This window comes from Urocitellus parryii, chromosome 6, assembly GCF_045843805.1.
Source record: "Urocitellus parryii isolate mUroPar1 chromosome 6, mUroPar1.hap1, whole genome shotgun sequence".
NCBI classification, from domain to species: Eukaryota; Metazoa; Chordata; class Mammalia; order Rodentia; family Sciuridae; genus Urocitellus; species Urocitellus parryii.
In genome coordinates this window covers 87,447,573-87,474,212 of record NC_135536.1, presented here as the reverse complement: position 1 = coordinate 87,474,212, position 26,640 = coordinate 87,447,573, and the positions used below count along the sequence as shown (strand labels likewise).

Below are 26,640 nucleotides of genomic sequence, written 5' to 3'. Positions count from 1 at the left end.
CCAAAACCAACCAAACAACAACCACCATCACCTCCTCTAGCCACACTTTACCTGCCTTTGGTTACCACACAGTTAATCCCAAACAAACAAACAAAAAACAGAAAAAGAAAAAAATTAAATAGAGAATCAGATAATAGGTACTAAGCAGAGAAGTAGAGTAGAGGGCAGCTCAGGGGAGGTGTCTCTGAGGAGGTCATACTTCAGGAAAGAACTGAATTAGAAGCAGCAGCCATGCAAAGTGACATAGGAAAAGCGTCCTAGGCAGAGTGACAGGCAGAGGCCCTGAGACGAGAAGGTGCTTGGTGTGCTCAAGGAGTGATGCTGTGAGGCAAGGGAGGGGAGAATGATGGGGAACTAGATGCTAAAACCACTCACTTTTTACTGTGGTTTCCCCAATGTCCACTCTCCACTTGTGGCCAGGAAGAAGAGTCCACAATTGTTTTAGTCAGCTTTTACACTGCTGTGACTAAAAAAATCTGACCAGAACAATTTTAGAGGAGGAACAGTTTATTTGGGAGCTCACAGTTTCAGAGGTCCCAGTCCATAGATAGCCAGCTCCATTCCTCAGGGCTCAAAGTGAGGCAGAACATCATGGCACTTGATGATCAGGAAGCAGAGAGAGAGAATCCACTTGCCACATACAAAATATATGCCCCAAAGGCACGCCCCCAATGCCCACCTCCTCTAGACACACACTACCTGCCTTTGGTTACCACAAGGTAATCCCATCAGGTGATCGATTCACTGATTGGGTTAAGACTCTCACAACCCAGTGATTTCTCCTCTAAACCTAAACCTTCTTGCATCTCATTGTTTCACACATGAGCTTTTGGAAACACCTTACATCTAAACCACAACAACAATGTAAATCAGAAGGTATCGTATTTAGTCCTGAGTAACAGCTTCAAAGCTGCTCATTTATCTTTGTTGACCTACCCTGGTCAACAAAGCCCTCTGTGACTGCCTGCCTGATCCTTCCTGAACTATTCTCTCCATGCCTACTAGAGCCTTACTGTCCTGCTTAATGAGCTTTGAGCACTGTTCTCTATGCTGAGCTGTTCTCCTTCCAATCTTGGTCTGGCTGGCTCCCTCTCACTTTCTAGAACCAGAACCCCCCACTCTAGATCCAAACTTTGTATGTTTTCCTTCAAACATTCTAAAATGGTCATCCAGCTTTTATTCAACACAAGCCTATTTTATTTCTCTGTGTAGCACTAATCCTTATCTGACATTTATTTTCTGCTTATGGACAGTTTTCAATGAGAATATAAGCTCCACAAAGACAGTCCCTGATTTCGTTTACCAAATACCAGTACTCAGAAGAGCGCCTGGCACATACTAAGTGCTCAATAAGCATTTATTGAATGAATCAGTGAAACATGATTCTAGATTTTACTGCTTTTAATCATAGTCAGTTCAAATATTGCCGCCACCAATTCAGATGACAAAGACATCTCTATTAAGTCTACCATGTGTATTTATTCACAAAAAGACAAAGTGGAACATTTTGCCTATTTCTTTGACTTTCTAAATAATGAGGACCAATGAACAGCAGGCAAGAAAAAGAATCACAAGTATACCATGAAGTAATGTGGCACATCAATGACTTTTTATTTTTTAACCAAAGAAGCATTTAAACTACACTTAAGAAGGATTTGATCTTTTCAGTTAGTAGCTAACACAACTACCAATGCAGAGTCCATGTAGGTACATGCAACAAACTTGCCAAACAGATGAAATAGATGACAACTATTTATTGTCAGTTTTGTTCTTAGATACTCATGGAATGTCGTTCCATCTAAGATACATACCTGCCACTCTAAAGGCGTTACATAAAAAGTTGTTCTATCCATGGCAAGAGGAGAGACAATTTCCTGCCTTTTTCTGAATACACTTGCTATCACTGATCTCAAATGCAAGTCTAACCTTGGATCTACTGATCATAGTCAGCCACAAATATAAATGTGATTAAACATAAACAAGTCTTTTTTTCCATATCTAAAAAGACATATTTATAACATTGATTTAATTCTGCTATCTCTAACACAATAAGAATTTGCTAAATATTTCCCAGTGAAATTCTCTGACAATTTTTTATTCACTATCAGAACCCAGTTGCAAAAATAATCTAATTTGGTAAGGAGTTATAATCTAATTGGTAAGAAGGTATTCCTCAAAAAGATTGTAACCAGAAACAGTATTCAAAACATCTCTAGGACTGGGGTTGTAGCTCAGTGGCAGAGTGCTTGCTCATATCCGTGAGGCCCTGGGTTCGATCCCCAGCACTACATAAAAATTAAAAAAATAAAAATATTGTGTCCATCTACAACTAAAAAAAAAAAATCTCTAATTCACACTAATAGTAGGTAGTTAAACATTATAAAAATTATTTCTAAGTTGGTTTTAAAAAAGGACATTAGGGAAAGAACTAAAATGTCTCCTTCTAATAAACAAACTATAACCTGAAATTTTACATAAATCTTTAGTTTGGTACCTAAAATGTTTCTTTTGATAGAAGCAAAGAGTTGGCTTTAAGTGTTGCTTGGAGACTCACAAGAGATAGTTTAAGAGCTGCAGTACCCTTACTATTTAATGATGTGCTCATCCTCTCAAATTATATGGTTTCTGCACTAAAATTCCTTTCTACTCTCAAGGAAAAACAGGGAAGACTCCACAGCTTAGTGGGAAAGGATGAGAAAGAAGAAGCAGTATTTTTCATGTGAATTCTGGTAACAGGGATCAACACAGAAGCCCACTTCAGTAGTGGCAGAGAGGGGCTCCCTTCTCATTTAACAGGTGTTCTACATCTATGCCCATTTTGGAGCACTCCCCAAATTTGTGGTTGCACCTAAGGAGTTACACACTGAAACATATACAGAAAGCATACAATTTGAGAGGATGATATTACAGATTAAAGGAAAGATTTAAATCATTTATTATATAATAGACAATTAAAAGTCAAATTGAACAGTACCAAAGGCAGAATTGTGAAGTGTTACAGGCTGTTCTAAGGGGGTTTGAGCAATGAAACTGGTTTCATTCAATACACTTGGAAAGTATTAAATGAAAATTTGGTTTTGTCCAGTTAACTAATATATTTATATAGGCTTTCTCTCCCTCTCTCCCTGCTCCTCCCTAATCTCTCCCTCTCTCTAATCTTAAGGGAAACAGGACTGCCTTTCTTCCCCATTTTAGGCAGATTTATCTGTCCTTGTACACACACCCACTATAGAAACTAAGTAATCCAGATTCTGGGGATGGTACCAGAAGATCTCAGAAATGACTATCTCCCAAATTAACAAATGAATTATAACTTCAACAGAGAACATGTAGAATACAGCCTTTGAATCACATCTTTAAAAAGCCCCTGTTCCTGCTGAAGGGCAGAATCATAGCCTCTGGGACAGGAGTCCCTGGTATGTCTCCTTTGCTAGCAAAGCAATAAAATTTCTTTTTCTTTTCTTTTCTTTTTTTTTAAAAAACAACAACAACAAAAGATTTATAGGCTTAAGAGTCCTATCTGGAAATTTTATCAAAGTTTACCATAAGTTGTTTTGATCCTACAGCTTTCATCCTCCCAGATTAGAATCCCAGGGACTTACCTAGATCTTCCTGAAGAGTTTGTCCGGTGTTTACCATTTCCTACAAAATCAGGAGAGCCTCCATGTAGCAAGGCAGCTGTTCTGTGTCCTCCGGGGTCTTTCTTAGAGGTATGGTCTTGGTTTGACAAACTAGCAATTTCCAAACGTTCCTAGAAAAAAAAAAAAAGCATAACCTATTTTAGATGTAAGTCACATGTGGAAAACAAGCATGGTATGGCATTAGCAATTCAGTATGGAATGCAAATTTTATTTAAGCTGAGTGCTTACAAGTGTAATAAAGCTGAACTCAACTTTTAAAAATTTAATGCCCAAATATGTACTGAGTCAAGATCTGAAGCCCAGGTTATAGTTTCAAGAGAATTTTATAAATGAAAATGTTTACAATTTTAGAATAAACACAAAAAATTAGGCAGAGGGACAAAAGGAGATGAACAGAAGAAGAGGGGATTCAAAGAGAATGCAGAGTGGCTGACAGGAAGGCAGATCAGACACAGGATGAGAGAGTTGGTGGAAAACAAACATCTTAACTTGTGCTCAGCTTTCTACTTTCACATAGGCAGTACACCTGTTTGTGGGAATAATTACATGAAACAGAAAGGCATTATTAATTCTGTTTGAGAGAATGAGCAAAATTTTGTCTGGACTTCTGTAAACATGTATACCTTGTTCTTTGGGACTGAGCTGGAATAGGGAAAATAAAGAAAAAGCACTTTATCCTTTTTTTACCACTGACTTTTAAACCTGTTTTGTCACATCATTCTTTTCCACCACTGAATGAAATCTCTAATACATGCATATTGTTTCCATTCATTCTTCAGTATGAACACATATTTTCTAGGTATTAAGAATTCCAGTCCGGGTTAATTAACAAAGCTTCAGTCTCCTCTTCCTTGACTCATTTTATAAATTAGTGTAACCCTAAAAGCTTAAATCACTTACAGATGACATAACTTAAAATTCTGCCACCTATTTGGAGAATCTAAAATATACAATACATTTAACTTTGGGGATTTTTTTTCTAAGCTTTACTACTGATAGAAATATGAAAGGAAAAAAATAACATCAATGGAAATAAAAATTTTTTATGTTTAGCAAAATATAGATTATCTTAGTGTAGCAGAACTGATAGAGTACCTGCTTAGCCATTTCCTTCCTTTTTTTCTCTTCTTTGATCTCTTCTTTCCTTCTCTGAATCTCATGAAGGATTTCACGCTTCTGAAATAAATAAAAGCACCATCAGACATCAAACTCTAAAATACATACTATATGTCAATTCTAAAACTATAGAATTCTGACTTGAATTTCAATATACTTAAGCCCTTTTCTTCTAAGAGACCTGAATATAGAGAACTTTAGTACAAAATGCATGTCCATCAGTTTTGTCTGAGTTCTTAAGCAATTAGCTTCCTAGCTGAGGTTTTAAGACTGTGTAAGGAGAGTATTATTTTCCATTCTTTACCTCTTCATGTGGAAGAACTTTCACTATGGCAACACTGCTGAATTCTCCCATCTCCCCACCTCTTATATCTGCCTATCTGTAGGGTACAAAAACTGTGGCTGTCTCTGCCCTAGGGTCTGGGGCTGGCTTGCCAGAGGTGGGCTGAGCTGTCCTCAATACCAGGCACCACACCCACTGGCCATAGACCTGTACCTGCATTTTTCATAAGTCTTTTGGTATAAAAAGTGATATTTTGATATCCATTCTTTTTTGTTAATTCCCTAAAATTCCAGAGTATAAGTATCAAAAGTACCAAGACAGGGCTGGGGGTGTAGCTCAGTGGTAGAGCATTTGCCTAGCATGTGTGAGGCACTGGGTTTGATTCTTAGCACCACATAAAAATAAAGGTCCATCAACAACTAAAAAAATATATTAAAAAAGTACCAAGACACCATAAACTAAAATAGTAATAAGAACTAATAGATAGTTATAGCAGCATACCAAAACAAAACTGTTAGCTAAATATCCACTATCCTCAAATAATATGGAACTGTAAACTTTAAATGATGACCAGGCTACACAATTTAATAGGAGATCATCAGTAAAAAAATAGAGGAACCCACAAAGAGGCAGTGATTACATAAGCTCAGAATGAAGCAGAAAAACAAAAAAAGAGCTAGACACAAGAATCAACAGAAGCAACTGTAAGAAGTAGTACTATCTACAGGGATAAAAAAAGAACACTTCATCAAGAGATAAAAATAAATGTAGATGGGAAGTCTGAATATTGTCAAGATGTCAATTCTTCCTAAATAAATATATAAATTTAGTATAATTTCAGTCAAAATCCCAGAGGGTGGGCTGGGATTGTGGCTCATGGGTAGAGCGCTTGCCTAACACATGTGAGGCCCTGGGTTCGATCCTCAGCACCACATAAAATATTGTGTCCAATTACAACTAAAAAATAAATATTAAAAAAAAAATCCCAGAGGGTTTAATTGTTGTTTTGACTTTGAAAAAGCAATTCTACAGTTCATCTGTAAGGATAAACGGGTGAAATGCCATTTACCATTTGGTAGCACATGCCTGTAATCCCAAAGGACTTGGGAGGCTAAGGCAGGAGGATTGCAAGTTCAAGGCCAGCAACTTAGCAAGACCTTGTCACAAAATATAAAGGGCCAGGGATTGCTCAGTGACAGAGCACCTCTAGGTTCAATCTCTAGTACTGCTAAATAAATAAATAAATAGGTTAGAATGTTTGGGAAAAAAAATAATAGAATATGAAAGAATGGGGAAAGGCAGGCTTGTCAGATATTCTAGCTTTCTATAGCTAATGTAATTCAGGGTGAGTAAAGACTCAAGGGAAAAAAAAACAGATGGATTGAACAAAATAGATAATTTACCAACAGAACCTGGTAGAGATAAACAGTTAAACTATCAAGGAAATATTATGACTCACTTAATAAAGAATGATTATTCAATAAACGTGTTAGGAAAATATCTGGGGAAAAAACCAAACAGGCTCTTTTTATAATGTGCATAAGGAAAATTGAATTAAAATCAAAAAGGAAATTTAGAGGCATATATTATCTTAGACTTGAAGAAATTTTTAAAGTAAGCAATGCATTAATAACCTCATGGAAATAGATTTAAGAAAAATAAAAAATAGCTAATGAACATAAAAAACAGTTTCATTTCACTTTGCGATTCCTCATGGCATGAGAGACCATCTCTCACAAGGAAAATTCAGTGGGTTTGTGTACATCTTGGCAAGCTCAGAAGACCACAAGAAGAAACCCGGTTAAACGGCCTCCTTTCTCTGTCTTTTCTTTTTTAGATCTGAACTAAGGTTTCTGTGAGGCAGCTCAGGGACCCACACAATATTTCTCAGTTACTCTCAGGGCCTCCACATTTTTTGAGTCAAACAGTGAGCAAAACTTATAGATCCATTTTTAGATAGAGACAGACTAATGACCCAGAAAACTTGGTGGCCTCCAGGGTAGGGCATGTGCTCCCAAGAGGGGAGTCTTACCTCTTGCTCCTCTTTCCGCTTGGCCTCCAACAGCCTCTGCTGCTCCTCCTGAGCCCTCCTTTCCAGCATTTCTTCATGGAAAGACTTGGGAGGGGGCTTGTTATGCTCACTGAGAAAGGACTGCACGTGGTAAGCCAGTTCAAATATCATCACCTAAACATGTCAACAAAAAGCATCCACAAATGATCCAATATGAGAAAAAAGTCCCCCAAAGGAGAGGCTACCAAACAGCAAACCAAGCTGGCAATCAGACATGTGGCTATTCAGTTCACTACCATACATTCTGAATTAAGTGTCTGATGCAATCACAGCAGGACAAGCTTCAAAAGGGCTCACTGCATTGAGTTACAATCAAGACAATCACCCCTGGATAAATAAAAAAGCTCCTTTTCTCTTTTGTAGGCCTATTGAAACTTATTGGCATTTACTTTATTTTTTTTAAATTTTTTTTTTTAGTTATAGTTGGACACAATACCTTTATTTTCTTTCTTTATTTATTTAATTTAATGTGGTGCTGAGAATTAAACCTAGTGCCTTGCATGTGCTAGGCTAGCGCTCTACTATTGAGCCACAAGCCCAGCCCCTACTGGCATTTTTTGTATAAAAAGTTCCATGAAATATTTTTCAGTACAAATAAATCTGATAAAATATTTAAAACTACATTAAAACAAAAGCTACCTTTCCAATTAGTAAACCTGTTTACATAATGACAATTGCATGGAGAATACACATGTCTAACATCAGAACTTTCATTTGTCCATGAGATATTGAAAATATTCTACTGGGTGTACAGAGGCAAATATAAGCCTTCACTATCTTCTTGCTTGTAAAGGGTCAATACTTAAAAAAAGTACTTCATCTCCACTTAGGGAAGCATTCACAGATAGAGCCAGGAAGAACAAACGGCCCTTCCCCTCTGGGCATTCTTAGGGAGCCTCTTGCTCCCACCTGAGGCTAAGCCATAATCATACCTAGGTTGGTAAATGGATAGAATCTGGGGCTCTGAGACCTCACTCACATTGTTTGCTTCTCTAGACCCACAGCAAAGAGTTTCAAACTTCTGCAGATGAGAAACACATTACTGAAATTTCTTTTTTTCTCAATTATGATAAAGGAATTTAAAACTTCTTAGTTCTATATATGTTAAAACATATAATAATAATAAAAAAAAAAACAGCTTCTAAGTGGACCTAACATGGTGGTCAATAATAGCAGAAGTCACTGTACATGAGAATATAAAGTGGGTTTGTCTGGTACTGTATTTTCTCTCATGGAGCAGATGCCAACAAGCCATAGTTCCTGACGGGTGAAGTTAATACATTTTTAAAGTTATACCAGAAGTTGTGGTGTATACTGGATATATATTGCTATAAAGTTGAAAAAAACAATCTGAAGTCTAAGAGATAAGTTCTTCTAAGAAAAGTTCTTCCAAGGAAAGCTGGAAAAAAACAGGTAGTTTCTATTATGTTAAAGAGAAACCATTTTCAAACCAGAAAGGAGTAGGAGCCACACTGTGGAGGGTCTTTCTTTTAATTTACTAGCATTTTCTGTACAAATAACTCTGATAAAGTTTATAGGACAGGAAGAAAATAACTACTTTCCAAACTCCCTCCCTCCATCCTACATGATTCATGGTTTTTGCTTAAGGCCTCTGCTCAGATCCCAGAGACCTCTCCTGAAGGCCTGCTCCTTGTGCAAACCTTATCTACTCCACCATCCTGCTCCAGACCCCTTACCATAATTTTTCTTCAAAGCACTTAGTATAGCCTGATTTACTACACTGTCATTACATTGCTTTCCGTCTGCTGCCCTCACAGCATGGTCAAATGTTTTCTCACTGTAGTCTTACCAGAATTGACATGGTGCCTGGCTCATGTTAGATAGGTAATAAATATTTGTTGCATGAATTAGTAAAAAATATTGAATTCAACTTTGCTCACTGTAAAAAATAAAGTCTAAGTTACATTTAAATTTACTTTTATAGAACTGATGAACAAAAAGCTGCTATACAGATTAAAAATGATTCAGAGGCAAGTGGAAGTGCTAAAACACATGTTTTGGAGTGCCTATTCCTCCCATTCAAATAATTAAATGACTCATTATTTTAATAGCCAGTTATCAGCAAGTGCCATACCACAATGAATCTCTAAGCCACACTTTAATACCTAATTATACTCTATTTTACTTGAAAATAAAAACAATTTCTTTAGAATTATGTGCATTTTAGATTTCCTAGTACTTCATGTTTAGTGGAAACAAACATTAGACAAACAAGAATAGCAATCTGCAGGATATATTCCCATGCTTGGCATCCTTTCAAATCTTAATATATGAGGTGTTTCAGATGAGTACTAATTTTTTTTAAATTGTGGCAAAATATACACAACATAATATTTACCATCTTCAACATTAAATCTACATTCATTCAGTAATGTTAACTGCATTTACAATGTTGTTACCATCTTCAACAACAATTTTTAAAACTTCCTCATCTTTCCAAACTGAAACTCTGTACCCATTAAACAACTCTTGAATGTTTCCTCCCCTCCATTCCTGACAACCACTTTCTGTCTCTATAAATCTAAGAATCATATAAGTAAAATCATACAGTGTTTGTCTTGTGACCAGCTATTTCGTTTGTGTTATAGCAAATGTCAGAATTTTCTCTCTCTTCAAGGCTAAATAATACTCCACTGCATTTTGATCTTCTTTCTCCTGGGCTATATGTGGTAAGATACTCTCTTATAATGTTGGGCAGTGATGGTCACATGCAGCTCCCAGCCAGCTATATGATGGGGGAGAAGGGAAAACTACAGATACTGTATAGTATACTGTGTTGCTACACTATGATGTTCAGTAGGTTAGGTATAGTAAATGAATTTTTATTAATATTTATTTTTTAGTTTTAGGCAAACACAATATCTTTATTTTTATGTGGTGCCGAGGATTGAATCCAGTGCCTTACACATGCTAGGCGAGCGCTCCACCACTGGAGCGCTCACAGCCCTGGCCCAGTAAATACATTTTTAACTTAACAATAAGTTTATTAGGATTAACCCCATCATATGTTAAGTAGCACCTATATATGAATATTTATAGTAACTTCATTTGCAGTAGCTCAAAACTGGAAAAAAAATAGATTTTTTTCATCTGGTGAATGGCTAAAGAAAGTGTTACATCCTTACACAGAATACTATTAAGCAGTAAGAAGTAACAACTAATGATACATGTAACAATGTGGATGGATCATCAGAGAATTATGCAGGAGAAAAAAGCCAATCTCAAAAGATTACATACTATATGTAACATTCTTTTTTATTATTTATAATTTTTAGTTGTCAATGGACCTTTATTTTATTTATGTATATGCAGTGCTGAAAATTGAACCCAGTGCCTCATACATGCTAGGCAAGTACTCTACCATTGACCCACAATCTCAGCCCTATGTAACATTCTTAAAATGTCAAAAGTATAGAAATAAAAATCAGATAGGTGGTTGCCAGGAGTGAAGGAAAGGATGAAAGGAAAGTACAAAGGGGGAACATGAAAGATCCTTGTGGAGATGGACTAATTTTACATTTAGACTGTATCAATGTCAATATCCTGGTTATGATACTGTACTAGAGTGTCACAAAATGTTACCACTAGGGCAAAGCAGGTAGAGAATACATAGGCTCTTTCTGTATTACTTATAATTGGAAGTATATCTATAATTATCTCAACATTAAAAGATTAATTTGGGCATTTTAAAGGCAATTTTAGGCACATTTAAAAAAAATAACAAATCAGAAAACCAAGAAATCTGAGGATTATCTGTAGCTAAACTTTCAAAATAACTCCATCATATTATTTTTCCATTAGATATTAGAGCACCTTATACTTGAAAGAACTTTGGGAATAATTCCCAAGGCCTAGTTTTTGATCCAGGGTGTTCTGTAATCACTTTTTGTACCTCATCAACCACTGAAGTTCTTGAAAACTAAGAACTTAAGTGGATAAATTTTTATTTTATTATTATCCAAAAGGTACTTCACAGACTGCATTATGACTCACTACATTATGGAATATAAGTGAAAATCTGTCTAGTCACTTTCTAGGGGGTGAATGTTACTGTAGTTATCTTTAACATAGGCCTGTCAGACTCGGAGCCCTAGGACTAGTCCTCGTTTAACTCTTACCAGTTTTTACAAGATATGATAATTAAGCATGAGCTGTATTAAATGGTACAGTATGGATCTGGATTGTCTCTCACATACCCATGTGTTAAAGACCTGGACCCTGTTTGGCTTTATTGGGAAGTGGCAGAACCTTTAAGAGGTGGGGATCAGAGGGAGGTCTTCAGGTTATCAGTCATGTATGTGCCCTGGAAGGAGATAGTGGGATCCAAGCCCCTTCTTCTTCCTCCCTTTGACTTCCTCTCTTTGACTTACCATGAGGTAAGCAGTGTTTTGCTTTGCTATGCATATCTACCATGACATGCTCCCTGGCCACAGCCTTAAAGCAACAGGGTCAATCAATCATGGACTAAAACCTACAAAACTGTGAGCCAAAACAAACCTTTTCTCTTTATAAATTGATTTATCTGAGGTATTTGTTATAGTGATAGAGAGCTGACAAAACATCTTGCAAAAACAGTGATTTTACACACAAGTCAGGAAAAGATGAATTATATTTAAAGGGAATTGGCTAGAGCTGGGCATGCGGGCAAACACCTATAATCCCAGTGACTCAGGTTGAGACAGGAGGATCACAAGTTCAAGGCCAATCTGCACAATTTAGCAAGGCCTTAAGCAACTTAGTGAGACCCAGTCTCAAAAAAAAAAAAAAAAAAAAAAAAGGGCTGGGGATGTGGCTCAGTTGTAAAGTACCCTAGTTCAATTCCCAGTACCAAACAAACAAACCAGAAAAAAATGGAATTGGCCTGGTCTGAGGAAAACACAGCAATACTCTTCTCCCTCAGGAGTCATCTAGTCTTGCCCTTAGAGTTCTGCCATCAAGGAAAACTCATATTAGACCCTGATGTTCAAAGGATTAAAAAATTAGTACTGAGCTCACTGTAAATGTTCAGGTCCAGAACAGACACTGAAGGAGTAGAGTATGTCACTAGTTATTGAGAAGAAAAACAATGAGTTTTTCTGATATGCTAAAGGGAGAGGTCGCAGAGTTTGGTCAGAAATCACCTTTCTATATTTTACAACAGAAAAGTTGTAAAGTCAAGATGAGCTCATAACACTAGATCCAAAGTATGCAAAAAAGTATACCTAGGTTTGTATCAGCTGTTTTCAGAACAACTCTTAAGCATCAATAGTACCATCTGTACTCACTCTATAACTTATAATTCATAAATACTGTAAATTAAACAATTACAAATAAACAACTCTCCCTGTGTGGATACCAGGATGACACAAAACATTCTAGTCAATATTGGATTTGAGGTGCAATGGCAAAGTTTGAAAGTCAAGGCAAATGCTGGTGAGCACATGGGGACTGTTACTGTCTCTTATAATTCTAGCTTAACAAGACTTACCTCCCCACAATGTTTTCTGGCCAGTTCTTCTAGGCGGGATTTTAACAAATTAACACTTTCATTTGACAAACCTTTGGCATTCTTTAACTCTATTTCAGGAACTCTGGAGAGGGGGGGAAAAAGGAGTTACATCAGAAAGAACAGCCTGTTCACATTCTCATTCACTTAGTTCCCAGCACAATTGAGGACCTGAGGGTTCTACACAGACCTTGTATTTGAATCTCTCCGTGTAACCACCAACACTTTCCTTAATCTCAAAATGATTTCAACCATATCTCAGCAACTCCAGTTGACACAGTGCTTAGTAAGGACTAGCTGAACCTGGTGGAGAAGTGGGCAGGCCAAAGTCTTCAATCTGGGCTGTTAGGTACTCTACTTCCTAAGGAGACCCAGACTTATCTCTCAACTCCTTAGTCTCTGATATCAGTTTTCTAATCTGATCAAAATTTCCCAACATCAGTTACTATTGATTGCCTCTGATTTGCTCTTAATCCCCAATTCCAAGTTTCTTCTGTCGAAAAAAATCTAATCATTTCTGCTCTCACTCTGACTAACTTAACTATGCACTCTCTTGTATGGTAATCCTCTACCCTAGCTTGCATCCAGTGTCAACTGACCTAGCCCTGACAGCTCAATGGCCAGAGTTCAAGTGCTACACACTCTTTTGTATGCTCTGGCATAAAGCAAAACAAGAATGCTAGGTGAAACAGAGACATGGTGATCCATCTAGCACTCCTACAATAGGCTGTGTCCCAATCATATTCTGGTTGTAAACAAGGACACACTCACTGGCTCATGAATAAATATAGTCATGTACATTCTGGAAACTCTGCCTATTCCAAGGACACCTAATTTACACTCCTCCTCATCCCCAAGAGCTCATCTAAGTCAACATTTCTAATTAAGGATATTACAAACCAGTCCTTGGGTTTCCTTGCATTCCCAACAAATAAACATCCAATAACAACACTCTAGGATTAAATAGGATTTATTTAATTTTATAGATAAAACGATTTATCACTTCCTATTAAGCATTTCTGAGTAATTCTGGCATTTTAGATTACTAAAGCCTCGCCTATTCACCTTTTTTAAAAAATATTTACTTTTTAGGTTTTTTAGATTGGCACAATGTCTTTATATTTATGTGGTGCTGAGGATTGAACCCAGTGCCTCATGCATGCTATACGAGCGCTCTACCACTGAGCCACAACCCCAGCCCCGCCTATTCACCTTTCTATGCATTCTCTCAACACTTATCTTTCATTTACTATGATAGGTTGCTATAATCATTATCTGCCTGGACAGACAGAAATCTGGAATATGGTAGTCCGAGAAAAAGAATAGAAGTGTCATACAGTCCTGGTTCCATGTACAGTCCATCCCACCGAGGATTCTCTCTCTCTCTCAGAGTGGCTTCAAGGATGATTTGGCATAAAAGAAAGTTTTCTTGTACCACATCATTTTTAAAGGATGACAATATTCCCCCAAATCAAACCTTACATAATTATTTTTTTAAAAATTAAGCAATCATTGTATAATAATATTAATAGAATGGTATAAAAGTCATCTTTTTTTTTTTTTGAAAGAGTGAGAGAGAGTGAGAAAGAGGGAAAGAGAGAGAGAACTTTAATATTTATTTTTCAGTATTTGGCGGACACAGCATCTTTGTCTGTATGTGGTGCTGAGGATCAAACCCGGGCATGCCAGGCGAGCGCACTACCACTTGAGCCACATCCCCAGCCCAAAAGTCATCTTTAATACTAGTTAAACTCTAAAATTTTCTAATGTTTTATGTCCTTGCTGCATGAACCAAAATTAATAATTTTATGTAGTTGATACAAAACTTAATTTTTTTTGGCGGGGTACCAGGGATTGGACTCAGGGGCACTCGACCACAGAGCCACAATCCTAGCCCTATTTTGTATTTTATTTAGAGACAGAATCTCACTGAGTTGCTTAGGGCCTCACTAAGTTGCTGAGACTGGCTTTGAACTTGTGATCCTCCTGCCTCATCCTCCCAAGCCACTGGGATTACAAGTGTGCACCACCACGCCCGGCTTTCACTTAATTTTTAAAAAATACTTCCTTATTGTTAAAAAAATCCCATAATATTTTATTAAGTGGATACATTAAGAGTTATCTGACTAGTTCTCTAGTTTGGTTCTCACCCAGGAGCAATTTTGTCTCTAAGTGAACATCTGTCAATATCTGGAGACTTTTTTGGTTGTCACAACCTGGGAAGAAGGTACTTCCTGTATCTCTATATCTACTCCCTATATCTAGAAGTCAGGGATGTTATTAAACATCCTACAATGTTTAGGATAACTCTCACAATAAAGAATTAATTATCCTGCTGAAGCCAGGCACAGTAGCATGTGGCTTGAGAGGCTGACAGGAGGATCGTGAGTTCCAAGCCAGCCTCAGCAACTTAGCGAGGCCCTAAGCAACTCAGTGAGACCCGTCTCAAAATACGATTTTTTAAAAGGGCTGGGGATATGGCTCAGTGTTTAAGCATCCCTGCGTTCAATCCCTGGTACCAAAAAAAAAAAAACATTATCCTGCTGACATGCCAACAGTGCCAAGGCTGAGAAAGCCTGCTTTAACTGTTTAAAATTTAGACTATTCCAATTTCTTTACTTTCATAAATAATGCTACAATTAATATTTTAGCACTTAAGTATCCAAGTTTTTCTTTGATTTGTCAAGAGTAAACATTTTGAATTCTTGAGTCTATGAATGTATAAAAAAAGTATATAGAGAGAGTCCTTGATCCCAGTTCCTGGCACAAGAGCCCCTATCACCCTTGGAATCTCCTGGGTGACAGAGGTAAGAAGAGCATCTTGAGCTGATCATAAAAAACCTTTTCAACTATACTGGCGTATATGTGGATGAGGTTGACTCTTGTTGGGTGCCTGCATAGTGTCAGAACAGGGGCGGATTACCAGAAAAACCAAATTTGGACTACAAGATGAGATATTTCAACCCTACTCCAAACTAGTGTGAGGAGAACACGGCTGGAAATAGAGTTCAAGCACCAGTGGCCAATGATTTAAATAAGTGATCATGCTTATAGTATAAAACCTCCATAAAACCCTGAAATAACAAGGATCAGGTGGGTTGATGAATACATGGAGAGGCCAGAAGGATGCCTGCCCTTCGGCAGCTCCATGCCCCTCCCTCATGCCTCACCTATGCATCTTTCTCATTTGACTATTTCAGAGTCATATCTTTTACAATAAGCTGGTAAATACAAATATTTTCCTGAGTTCTGTAAGTCATTCTAGTAAATTATCAAACATGAGGAGGAGGCTGTAGGAACCTACAAATTTATAGCCAAAATTTATAAGTCAGAGGAAGTACTGCAACTTGCAACCGGCATCATTTATCAAACTGATATCTTAACCCATGGGGTCTGTGCTAACTATGGATAGCTAATGACAGAACCGAATTGCTGGACTCCTGGATGGTGTCAGAAAGACACCATGTATTTGGTGTTAGGAAACAACCAAACTTCCTGAAACAAAACAAAACAAACAAAAACAAAACAAAACAAACAACTAGAGAGGCAATGTCTTCCTTTTCTTTCATAAATTTAATTCCTGTTCTTCATTAATTAATCTTTAATATGCCCACTATGTGTACACTCAGTATAATGTTGTGGGCAAAAGAAAGTTACTGACTTGCAAGAGCTCAGTTTTGACCTGTCTGTCTCTTAATATTCTTAATAACCTCTTTATCCACCAGAGAAAGCACTGCCATCTTTTATTTGCCACTTGCCTTCTCAGAAACCCTCACTGGTTCCCTGTATGGTAAATTCAAACCACTTAATATCATCCAGGTCAATCTGTCTTTCCAGATAGATACATAAGACCACTTGAATCCTAATGGCTAATAATTTTGCTCTAACCGGTGATCCTCAACCAGAGATGATATAGCCTTGTGTGTGTGTGTGTGTGTGAAAATATGAAGGGTTTATTGTTGTCTCAATGATTGGCAAACGCTCCTGGCACTAGTGGGTAGGGACCAGGGATGCTAAAGGTCCTGCTGTGCAGGGGATAGCATTGCACATTGATGGCTCACCAGTTACACTGAGAAGTGCCACAACTCTAAACATTCTTTGGGCTGTAAAAATTGAGGTCAGTCACAGAAGGTGATCTAATTTCCAATGCCAATCACACTTTAAAACTAAGTACATGAGTGATTTAAGTAGTCGCTAAGCTTTTATCCTTTTCTTCAAGATTTGTTCTCTTCCTAGTTTATGAAGAATTAAATAAATTAACGTTAACATGTCAGAAGAAACAAACAAGTCACTGAGCAAGTATTAGTATTTGTAGGAAGTATCCTACAACTATAAACAGACTTAAAACAAGACAGATTTCATGAAAATGTCTATAGCTGATATGCTTCTCTTAAAATACAGGTGATAGGAAATGAAATTTTATGCATAATGGCAGGGGGAGAAAATACTGTTGACCTTAAACTAAAACCACATCAAAGCTATTTATGAAGGTACTTACACATCTGGGTAGGTTGGTGGGCATTTAACTCTCAAATCCACTTTCACATAAACTTCTTCACCAGTTAGGCCCTGAGGGTACAGAACTAAATTGATTTCAGGGGGCTCTTTGACCTAAAAGAGAAAAAACATTATTATGATCACTTTAGCTCAAAAGTTCTACTTCCCAAATATTATAATAATTATATTTTACTTTGATGTTGGGTCGTATTTTCCAAAAGCATGGTTTAAAAAATAAAATATGTGCCAGATAAAATGCATTTTTCCTTTTCAAATTTATTAAAGGATTTAACAAAAATGTTCTGCTTAGTTTCCATTCATTCAAATGTCACTGAGTGCTGAGTATATGCAAAGTATTGCCCTAGAGGCTAGAAATGCAGGAATAAATTTAGATAGACACAGTCCCAACTAACTGATACAAATTAGAGGACATGTAAATAATTTCATTAGTGATGAGAGCTATAAAGAAAATAAGACAGAGTAATGGGACATAGTGGTAAGGGAAGAGAAGGCATCTAAACAGGTGGATCAGGGAAGGCCTCTGTGAGAAGGGGATACAAATTGGGTAATCAGTTTCCAAAATGTGTGGGACCAGAAGTGCTTCAAATTTCAGTTTTGTTTTGTTTTTTGGAATATTTGCACAGACTTAACAAATTTGTGAACTTTGGAACATTTTCAAATCTAGATTTTCAAATTAAGAATGCCCCACCTGTATTTGAATTGAGATTTGAATACTGGGATATCAACAAAGGAAAAATCCTGACTTGAAGACTTCTGATAGCTCTTCTAAAATTGCATGTGCTTTTCCAATCAACTGCTTTTCACCCAATTACCAAAAACTCTACTCTTTGATTCACTGACATACAGTTTCCAAAAAGGATATGAGGCAATTTATGTTTTACTTATATAACAAAAAAGGGGAGGCCGAAGAAAAAACATCTACTAAGGGCACCTATAGTCCAGGCACTTTAGCAACTGCAAGGTAGATGCTATCCCCATTGTACAGATATAGCAGAGTTTAAGATTCTTGCCACAGATACAGTGACAGAGCTAAAATTCAAACAGCTTTGACCCTATAACCTGTGGCTCTCTCATAAGACACTTTTATTAATGCCAATCCTGAGTTAATGTGATTGAACCTTGACTTTTTCTTTGAACATCCAGGAAGAAATGGCAAAGACAGAAATGTGATCATATCAGAAAGGAGAAAGATTAAAAAATTCTTTCAGGTGCAACAAAGTACTTAGCAATACTAATTTCTACAGAAATTTATAACGTGAACCTTAATATGTATCCTGAACCATATAACAATGTTCTCATCAACTATGTGTATAAAATCTGTAAAATCAAGTTTATATGGCTTTATAATAATCCTTGACAAAAGCTGTGGGTCCTCCAGTATAGCCTGAGTGTGAATATGGTCCTGAAGAGGGGTCAGCATTCCAAGGCCCATGAAGCCTTTCCTTGACTCATTCCCTCTCCATGCATCAGTTGCCCACACTTACTCAGTGCCAAACTCTATGTCAGGCACTGGGCTGAGTTCACGGGGGTAAGAACACAGTTGTGGTTCCAACTGTCAGGGAACTTCCTGTCCGATGGGGGAAACAAAACTCATAAACATGTAAGTACACAATTATAGCAATGCAGCCTGTGTTATTTAGAAAGTGCTATTGAAGAGACAAGGTGGTACTCTATGCAGAGAACATGTGGGTGTGAGGGAACATGCTTAGATGGAGTCACCTGGGAACACCTGAGGATGTAGCATTTAAACTGAGACTCCTCAGAGACCATGCACTCCAGACAAGGGAAGAACATGTAAAGAAACTCAGAAGTGAGTATGAGATTGGTATGAGCCAAAAATGAAAAGGAGGCTGGTATGTTTGGAACACATCAGGAAAGGGAAGGCCAGGTAAAGCAGGTAGATAGAAAATGGCTGGATTCCACAGGGTCTCATCAGTCAAGCGAATTATTTGGCAGAATTTTAAGGGGGGAATGATATGGTCTACCATATATTTAAAAAGATGGCTTTGGCTGCTGAGTAAAAAATGAATGGGGATGATAAAAGCAGAAGGAAATAACCATTTCAACAGAGTTGGGAATATGGCTCAGTGGTAAAGCACTTGCCTAGCATGCATGAGGCCCTGGTTTTCATTCCAAGCAAACCACACACACACACAAACAAAACAAAACAACAACAAAAAAAACCCCACAATTATAATATGCAGCCTGAGTTGGTAGCAAAGGTGAGAAAAAGAGAAAATTAATTTTGAGGTAAAAGCTGATAAAAAGATCAGGCTGTGAAGGAAGGAAATGGAAAGAGCCTTGTCCAGATGCATGAGGAGGTGGTATAGGGCAGAAAGCATTTACAACTGGTGAAGGAGGAGGACTGCCTTGCCAAGAGCAGGTCTCATGGGAACGGAACACATACCCAACAGTATTGAGAAGTGCTAGGTAAGGAAGTGGACACTGCAAGTGCAGACAACTCTTTCAAGGTTTGGGTATTAAGGGACATTATGAATGGTGCCAGAGACTGGCTGTGTATGGAGGGAATATGAAATTAACGGAGGAATTTTTGTTCTGTTTTGAAAGGTAGGAAATACTACAGTGAGGACACTGATGGCAATGTTTTTGAAGAGCAGAAAAGATACAAATTAGGACCTAAAGCTGCAAAACCCTTTAGAGGGTGGAAGCCAATGGATCCTGGACATGCCAAGACAGTTGGACTTCAACAGGAGGAGGGGCTCCATTTCCAGAGAAACAGGAGGGAAATAGCAGGAGTAGAGGCTGGTGGGTTTCCTAAGAGGAGCCTCAAAGGGTGAGTGATGAGACCAAACAGGCTCCAGGCCTCCTATTCTTCAACCACAGCAGCCCAGCTTTCACTGCTTTATATTTTAGGAGGAATTCAACATAGGAATCATTTTAGCTGCTAAGGGTGCTTAAAAAGACATGAGAAACTATGCCTTCACCAATCTCCTTAAATAGCCTCACTTAAAAAAAAAACCCACTTTTTAACTATGGAATTTTTCAAACAGAAAGCAGAAATAATGGTATAATGAACCCCCTATATCCACTATCCAGTTTAACAATTACCAACTTAGAGCCAATACTTTCCATATCATAAGTTGTTCCTCCCTACACCATCATCTTAGGATTTAGGATTTACTTATTCTGAAGTAAATCCAATGAATGAGTCTTCCTGAATTACTGTTACTCATTTTATATCAACAATCTAGTGAAGGAGGGAGGTTACATATATGTCCACTTTGGGAAAACAAAACCAAAAGCAACCCAGAGACCCCTTTCTCCGGGCTGGGAGCAGGATGCCACAGGATGCCTGGAGTTACTATGAAAGATGGAAACCAGAAGGAGTCTCTCAGAGCTCTGGCAGCTGTTCTCAACAAGTCCTGGAAGTTGAAAGTCTCCAAAGGGTAGATGAAGTCAAGCTGGCCAAAAACAAAGAGGTTGCTTCCTAAGAAGAGAACCGCACACAAGCAGCTTTCACAGCATAGTACCTGTACCTCCAGGGTGGTGCTGCAGATGGCTCCATGACCAAGATCTATGGGGGACCTTAGAGAGACGAGGTCATGCCCAGCCACTTCAGCTAAGGCTCTTGACTTGGTCCACAGAGTCCTCCAAGCCCAGGAGAGGCTGATAATGGTGGAAAAGGACCAAGTTGGAGGTTGTAAACTGATACCGTAAGGGCAGAGATATCCAGATAGAATCACCATTCTGGTGGCAGCTGCCAACAAGAAGTATTAGAACAAACAGGTTAATAAATCGCCTGATTTGTTAAAAGCAAAAACAACAGAGAGGAGGGCTAGACAGAATTTTTCCACTGGCTTTTTCTAGCAGGTCAACTCTTGACAGACTTTCTTATCTCACTGGCCATAAATTTCAGAAAGACACTATGATCATCAATTCATAATTTTGTTAAGAAAATATTTTTCCCTATCTTTTCCTGTTTGTCACTTTAGAAAGTACAGAACACAGTATTTTAATGTCAAATCTATAAAGAAGCACAAAAATCTAAGAATACAGTAGAGTCCTAAGAAGTGTCAATTTATCTTTTACTAATCTACTTTCACTTTATCACTTTGCTACTGACCAATGAAAATAATATTTCAGAAAAGTGAGAACAGTGCTCTAAATTCATACTGACTGTCAGCTTAAAACAGGCAAATGAAACAAGAAGCTAGAAAAGTAAGGGAAGATGCCATACAGATGGTCTTCGTAAAGTAAGATATTTGAGAGCTAGCAAGCCCAATTTGAAGGATCGAAGTAAGGATGCTACCTGGGAGTAAAAGCCTATCAGCTGTTTTTGAAGGAAGAAAACCGAAGTAGTACCTTATAATTGGAAGGAGCAAAAACCGTAAGTATCAGCAAGATGTATAAGCAGAAATTACAAATGCAAACCAAGGTTCTTGGGCTCAGGATAAAAAGAATTTGTGAGGAACACTTAGATAGCATTTGAGGTGAGTTATCTCCACAGATTGAAGGTAACAAATCTGGTTTAAAATTTCCCTTTTGGGCTGGGGATGTGGCTCAAGTGGTAATGCACTCGCCTGGCATGCGTGCGGTGCTAGGTTCGATCCTCAGCACCACATACAAATAAAATAAAGATATTGTGTCCACCGAAAACTGAAAAATAAATGTTAAAAAAATCTCTCTCTTTCTCTCTCTCTCTCAAAAAGAATTAAAAAAAATAAATAAAATTTTCCCTTTTGTCTTTTTTTCCCCAGGAGTTGAATGAATTTTTATACGTTAAGACAGGTGGTATTCCAGTGTTTACCATCCTTAGTAGAAAGAAACAATTTTTAGCATACATGTATTTTATAAAGTCAAAACAGAATTTTCATTCACAGTCAATACTGTAGATTCTATGTTATGATGAATTCCAAGAACACAAAATTTCTGCCGTAGAAAATGTACTTTTCAGTTGTAACATCTTCAAAGAGTTTTTAGTTTGTCTTTATCTTATTCTTTTTTTTTATTTTTTTAAATTTATTTTTTTTAATTTATTTTTTAGGTGTACATGGACACAACACAATACCTTTATTTTTATGTGGTGCTGAGGATCAAACCCGGCCCCACTCATGCTAGGCGAGTGCTCTACCGCGGAGCCACAATCCCAGCCCCTATCTTATTCTTTTTGACTGTGACATATAAAAGATTCCTGCATGAATTCCTATTCATTGGGCACTGCTGAAAATACTTAATCATCACACAGGCATGTGTACCATGGCAAGAACACCCAAACTAGAGTACTGGTTTGTGATCTCTAAGCCAAAAGGATTCTTGACTTGTCTTATCTGATTTGTCAAAACTACTGTGCTGAACTGGGTCTCTTCTGAATTTCTCAGAATTACTGGATTATTACAACCAAACCATCCTAATACCAGGCAAGCAGTCATAATGAAGCAGGTAGAGGTAGAAAAGCATTGAGTATTCAGATTATTACCAGAAAAAACAGAGCTATCAAGGTCTCCTGGGCTAAATCTGGCTCCAGGTACCCAGGTCAGGTCAAGTCAAGTCAAGTCAGCTAGGCCCAGCCCTCCCTTTTTCTTTATATAAGCAGTAAAGAGTATCCCTGAATGTGAAACCTTGGGAAAGAGCATGGCTTGGTCATTACTTTATTCTGAAGCACTGGAACAGGAAGCAAGTTTCAGGAAACAGTGGCTTATTGGAGGACTGCACATTTCTAAGATATTCTTTACTAAATGGAATGTTTAATAAATGTACTCTATTCAACAAATAGAATTAAAGATTGGCAAGCCTCAGGGAAAGAGGCGTTTCTCAGCCAGCCCTAAGGCCGCTAAGTGTGGATGGGAAATTGGTGTGCAGGACCCTGGGGCCCATAAAAGCAGAGTTAGAATCTTGTAACCACTTCTGGGTTGGACCAGCCATAAAATATCAGGGAGGTCTAGTGTTCCAGGTACTTCCATAGCATAGCAACATGAGCAGGTCAACAGTGGAAATGGTAATAAGCCCAGATAATACCAAAACAAACTTTTAGAAAAGAGGAAAGAATTTTGATAAAAAGTGAAGGACTCATGATACATAAAGGTTTCAGCTTTAAAAGGCATATGGATCCAGTGGATGAAGGAACAGACCACAGCCACTGAAGAATGACAGAAAAATCCAATAATTTGTCAGGATTGAGTACCAAGGCCAACTCAAAATGAGAACAGCAAGACATTGAAGCTGTTGGGCTGACTGGTTACTTTTAAGGCCTTTATTTTGGCCAACAGAGTTTAATGACCAGAGTGGCATTTCTCTCCATAAGTTACAGACTTTGGGGTTTTTTCTCAGCAAAGACTATTATCTTCAATATCCATTCTTCTTTTTATTTCGTAGCAACAGAACCTTTGACCTTTTAGCTGAATACATTTCCCAGGCTCCTTTGCAGATACATGTGAACATTGGATTGATTTCTGGACAATCAAATGAAAGAAGAACTGTCATATGCAATTTACAGGAAGTGACCTTAAAACAAAGGGATGCAACTTTTTCATCCCTTTCTCCTTTCAGTCAGCTGGAATATAGGTATGAAAGCTAGAATTTGGACAGCTATAGGAGACCATGAGGGGCATAATGATGATGGGACAACAGCAAAATAGAAGAGGTCTTAGACTCTGGACTTCTACATGCAAAAATATTAACTTTGTTGTTAAATTTTACTATCATATGTGGACAAACTTAATCCTACCTGTTACAATCTCACTGAAAGAAAAACAAACAAAACCCCTAAACAAAATCCCCAAACCACTCAGGGAATAGTGCTTTCAGAGATTAGAGCAGAATATTTGTTAGGCTTTTCTCAAGCAAATAGAAAAATTTCTCAGCATGTGAAGAGGCATTTTTGCAAGATGTGTTTAGGATACCAAGAATCAGCTCATATTAGGGCATTTAAGGACTCTGGGAGTTGAAGAGAATTTGATTAAAAATCTTACAGCCCAGGTATACTGAGCGGATACTGGGAGTAGGCTGGGGGGGGGGGTCTCCTTTATGGATAGAAGACAAATGGTCAATTGAATGCTAAAAACATTGTTGACTTAACCTGCACCAAGAAATTATGCATTCCTGGGATATTTGCAGGCAAACAAACACAAAGTAATAGGCAACCAAAACCTTTTGAGAGCATTAAAGGAGAGGAAAAACACAGGTTGTATCATTTGTAAATATATAACATCATAAATGAGAAAAAAATTGTTCTGAACACTGGAAATGCAGGTGACACGAATACAGAATAAGAAGTCATTTAGAGAAGATCATATATTGCTATAAGACACGAATTATATTTGCTTCCTAATAGGATCATAAACTTTGATACCCTCCTGATCTGTTACAATATAGTTAAACAAATCCTCAAGCATATTAAAAAGTAAAATGGATGCAAATTCAGTCCTAAAACTTAACATAAAGGTGACATTTCAAATTAGTAGTGAAAAAGACTGAAAATCTCAACTGATTGACTAACTGGGGGTGTGGAAGATTACACAAAGAGGGTGACCTAGACCTACATGATAGAGCTAAGGTGGAATCTTTTTTTAAAAAATGACATTTTTATATTTATTTTTGTGGCATTTAGGATTAAACTTAGCTGTACCAGTGAACTTCCTCCCCAACCTTTGTAAGAATTTTTTATTTTGAGATACAGTCTAAGTTACCCCGGCTGGACTTGAACTTGTGATCCTCCTGCTTCAGCTTCCTGAGTAGCTGAGATTTACAGACATGCAGCACAATACCCACCTACACCCAATTATTTCTATATTTATTTGATGAAAATTTTAAAATGAAGTCATGAAAAATTAAATAAAATCTCAAAAAATCGTTTTTGTTTGGTAACATTGGGGCAGACAAGTTTTTTCTTAGGGGAAAAAATCCAAAGTGACAACAATACAAAAAATAGTTCATTTTTATTCCATTAAAAATGTTTAATTGTGGGCTGGGGATGTGGCTCAAGTGGTAGCGCGCTCGCCTGGCATGCGTGCAGCCCGGGTTCGATCCTCAGCACCACATATAAACAAAGATGTTGTGTCCGCCGAAAACTAAAAAATAAATATTAAAATTCTCTCTCTAAAAAAAAAAAATAAATAAATAAGTTTAATTGTGTAAATTACATAAATATAAAATATGCATGGTTAATTAGGGTAAATATTTATAATATATGATGACTCAAAATGATAATTTTCCTAACATATATCTGCCTACCTCTTACAAATAAGAAGATACACCACAGAATTGAAAAATAAAAGAACACAAACAATTCATAGAAAAAAAAAATCAATGGCTTACAAACAAAGGTGAGCTATATAATTTATAACCAAAGAAATAAAAATTAAAACATGTTTCATTGATCTACTAGAAAAGATGAAAAAGTCTGATATATACAATGATAGCAAAGAAGAAGGAAAACAAGTGCTTGTCTAGTGTGTGTGAAGCACTGGGTTGGATCCTCAACATCACACAAAAATAAATAAGTAAAATAAAGGTATTGTGTCCATCTACAACTAAAAAAAATTTAAAAATAAATTATAAGGGAGCAGTCCCTTTGCTGATATGGAAAGCTAGCCAAGATAAATAACAATAATAATTTATAACTGTTCCTTTAACTATAAGTTATAGTTTAAACTAGTGGTATCCAAACTTTTTTATTTATAGCATAATTTTTAGCACATGACTCCAAATGTTTCTTTATAAATGATATACATATGCTAAACTGAATTTACATTATAACACTACCCAAAAAATTTTTAAAAATCTCTTTGAAGGTATTGGCAGCAAATTTGGCCAGAATCGATACAGGATTATTAATAGTCTTTGTCTTGTTTAGTGTGAAATTTGAATATTCATTCTTGATTTTTGGATGCTGCCCAAAACTTGGAGGAAGGCATTAGATAGTGTGGAACATGCACCCATGAATGTGAACAGGAACAATTCTAAAAGCCATCAGGACTCAGGCGTTCTGGATAAAGGATTGTGGACCTGCATAACCCTTCCCTGAAGACTAGCAAATAGCAGGTGCTAATAAGGACTTGTTGAATGAGTAAACTCTGACTCATCCATCAATTATTTTCTTATGAGGCCTATACAGGTGATCATATTCCTAAAGATTCATGGCCACAGATGCTATCCAATACTTCTGCCTGCCTTTTATAGTTTTTGCTTGTTTTGTGTATTTTTATATCTTATTATAAAAACCACTAGCTATAAATTCTTGGGCTTACTGACATCAGCTATAAATTCATGGGATGATCAGTGTCTCTATCCAAAAGCAGCTGCTTCTTCCCTCCTATTTTCTAGAGCATTAGGAGCAGATAATAAGCTCTGTATAAAGTTAACTGGCTCTGAATGAAGTCTCAGGGGTTTTGCACTGAGTTGGGTGCACACTTGTAACAAAAATTTTGGCTGCTTAATGGGTCTACTTCCTGGTTCTCAATGTTTGGGAATAGAGAAGTTGCCAGATGACCAGTAAATTAATTTATTATTTTACTATAAACATGTATAAGCAGTATACACAGTTAAA

General features: G+C 37.2%; 1 protein-coding gene and 1 pseudogene across 4 annotated transcripts in view; one reads left to right on the top strand and one right to left on the bottom strand.

Moving 5' to 3' along the window:
* Positions 1 to 26,640, bottom strand: part of Eif2ak4 (eukaryotic translation initiation factor 2 alpha kinase 4) — a 103,215-nt gene that overhangs the window by 75,419 nt on the left and 1,156 nt on the right. For 3 of the 4 annotated variants that reach the window (XM_026390966.2, XM_026390987.2, XM_026390981.2), the window contains exons 2-6: positions 17,116 to 17,228; positions 12,600 to 12,702; positions 7,073 to 7,225; positions 4,737 to 4,817; positions 3,603 to 3,751 (exon numbers count right to left, since the gene is read on the bottom strand). In XM_026390966.2, the coding sequence (XP_026246751.1) occupies positions 3,603 to 3,751; positions 4,737 to 4,817; positions 7,073 to 7,225; positions 12,600 to 12,702; positions 17,116 to 17,228 (599 nt within the window). Of the gene's footprint in view, positions 1 to 3,602; positions 3,752 to 4,736; positions 4,818 to 7,072; positions 7,226 to 12,599; positions 12,703 to 17,115; positions 17,229 to 26,640 lie in introns of those variants that run through there. The other variant, XM_026390973.2, reaches the window with a different exon arrangement.
* On the top strand, positions 20,445 to 20,873 carry LOC113184324 (small ribosomal subunit protein eS19 pseudogene; annotated as a pseudogene).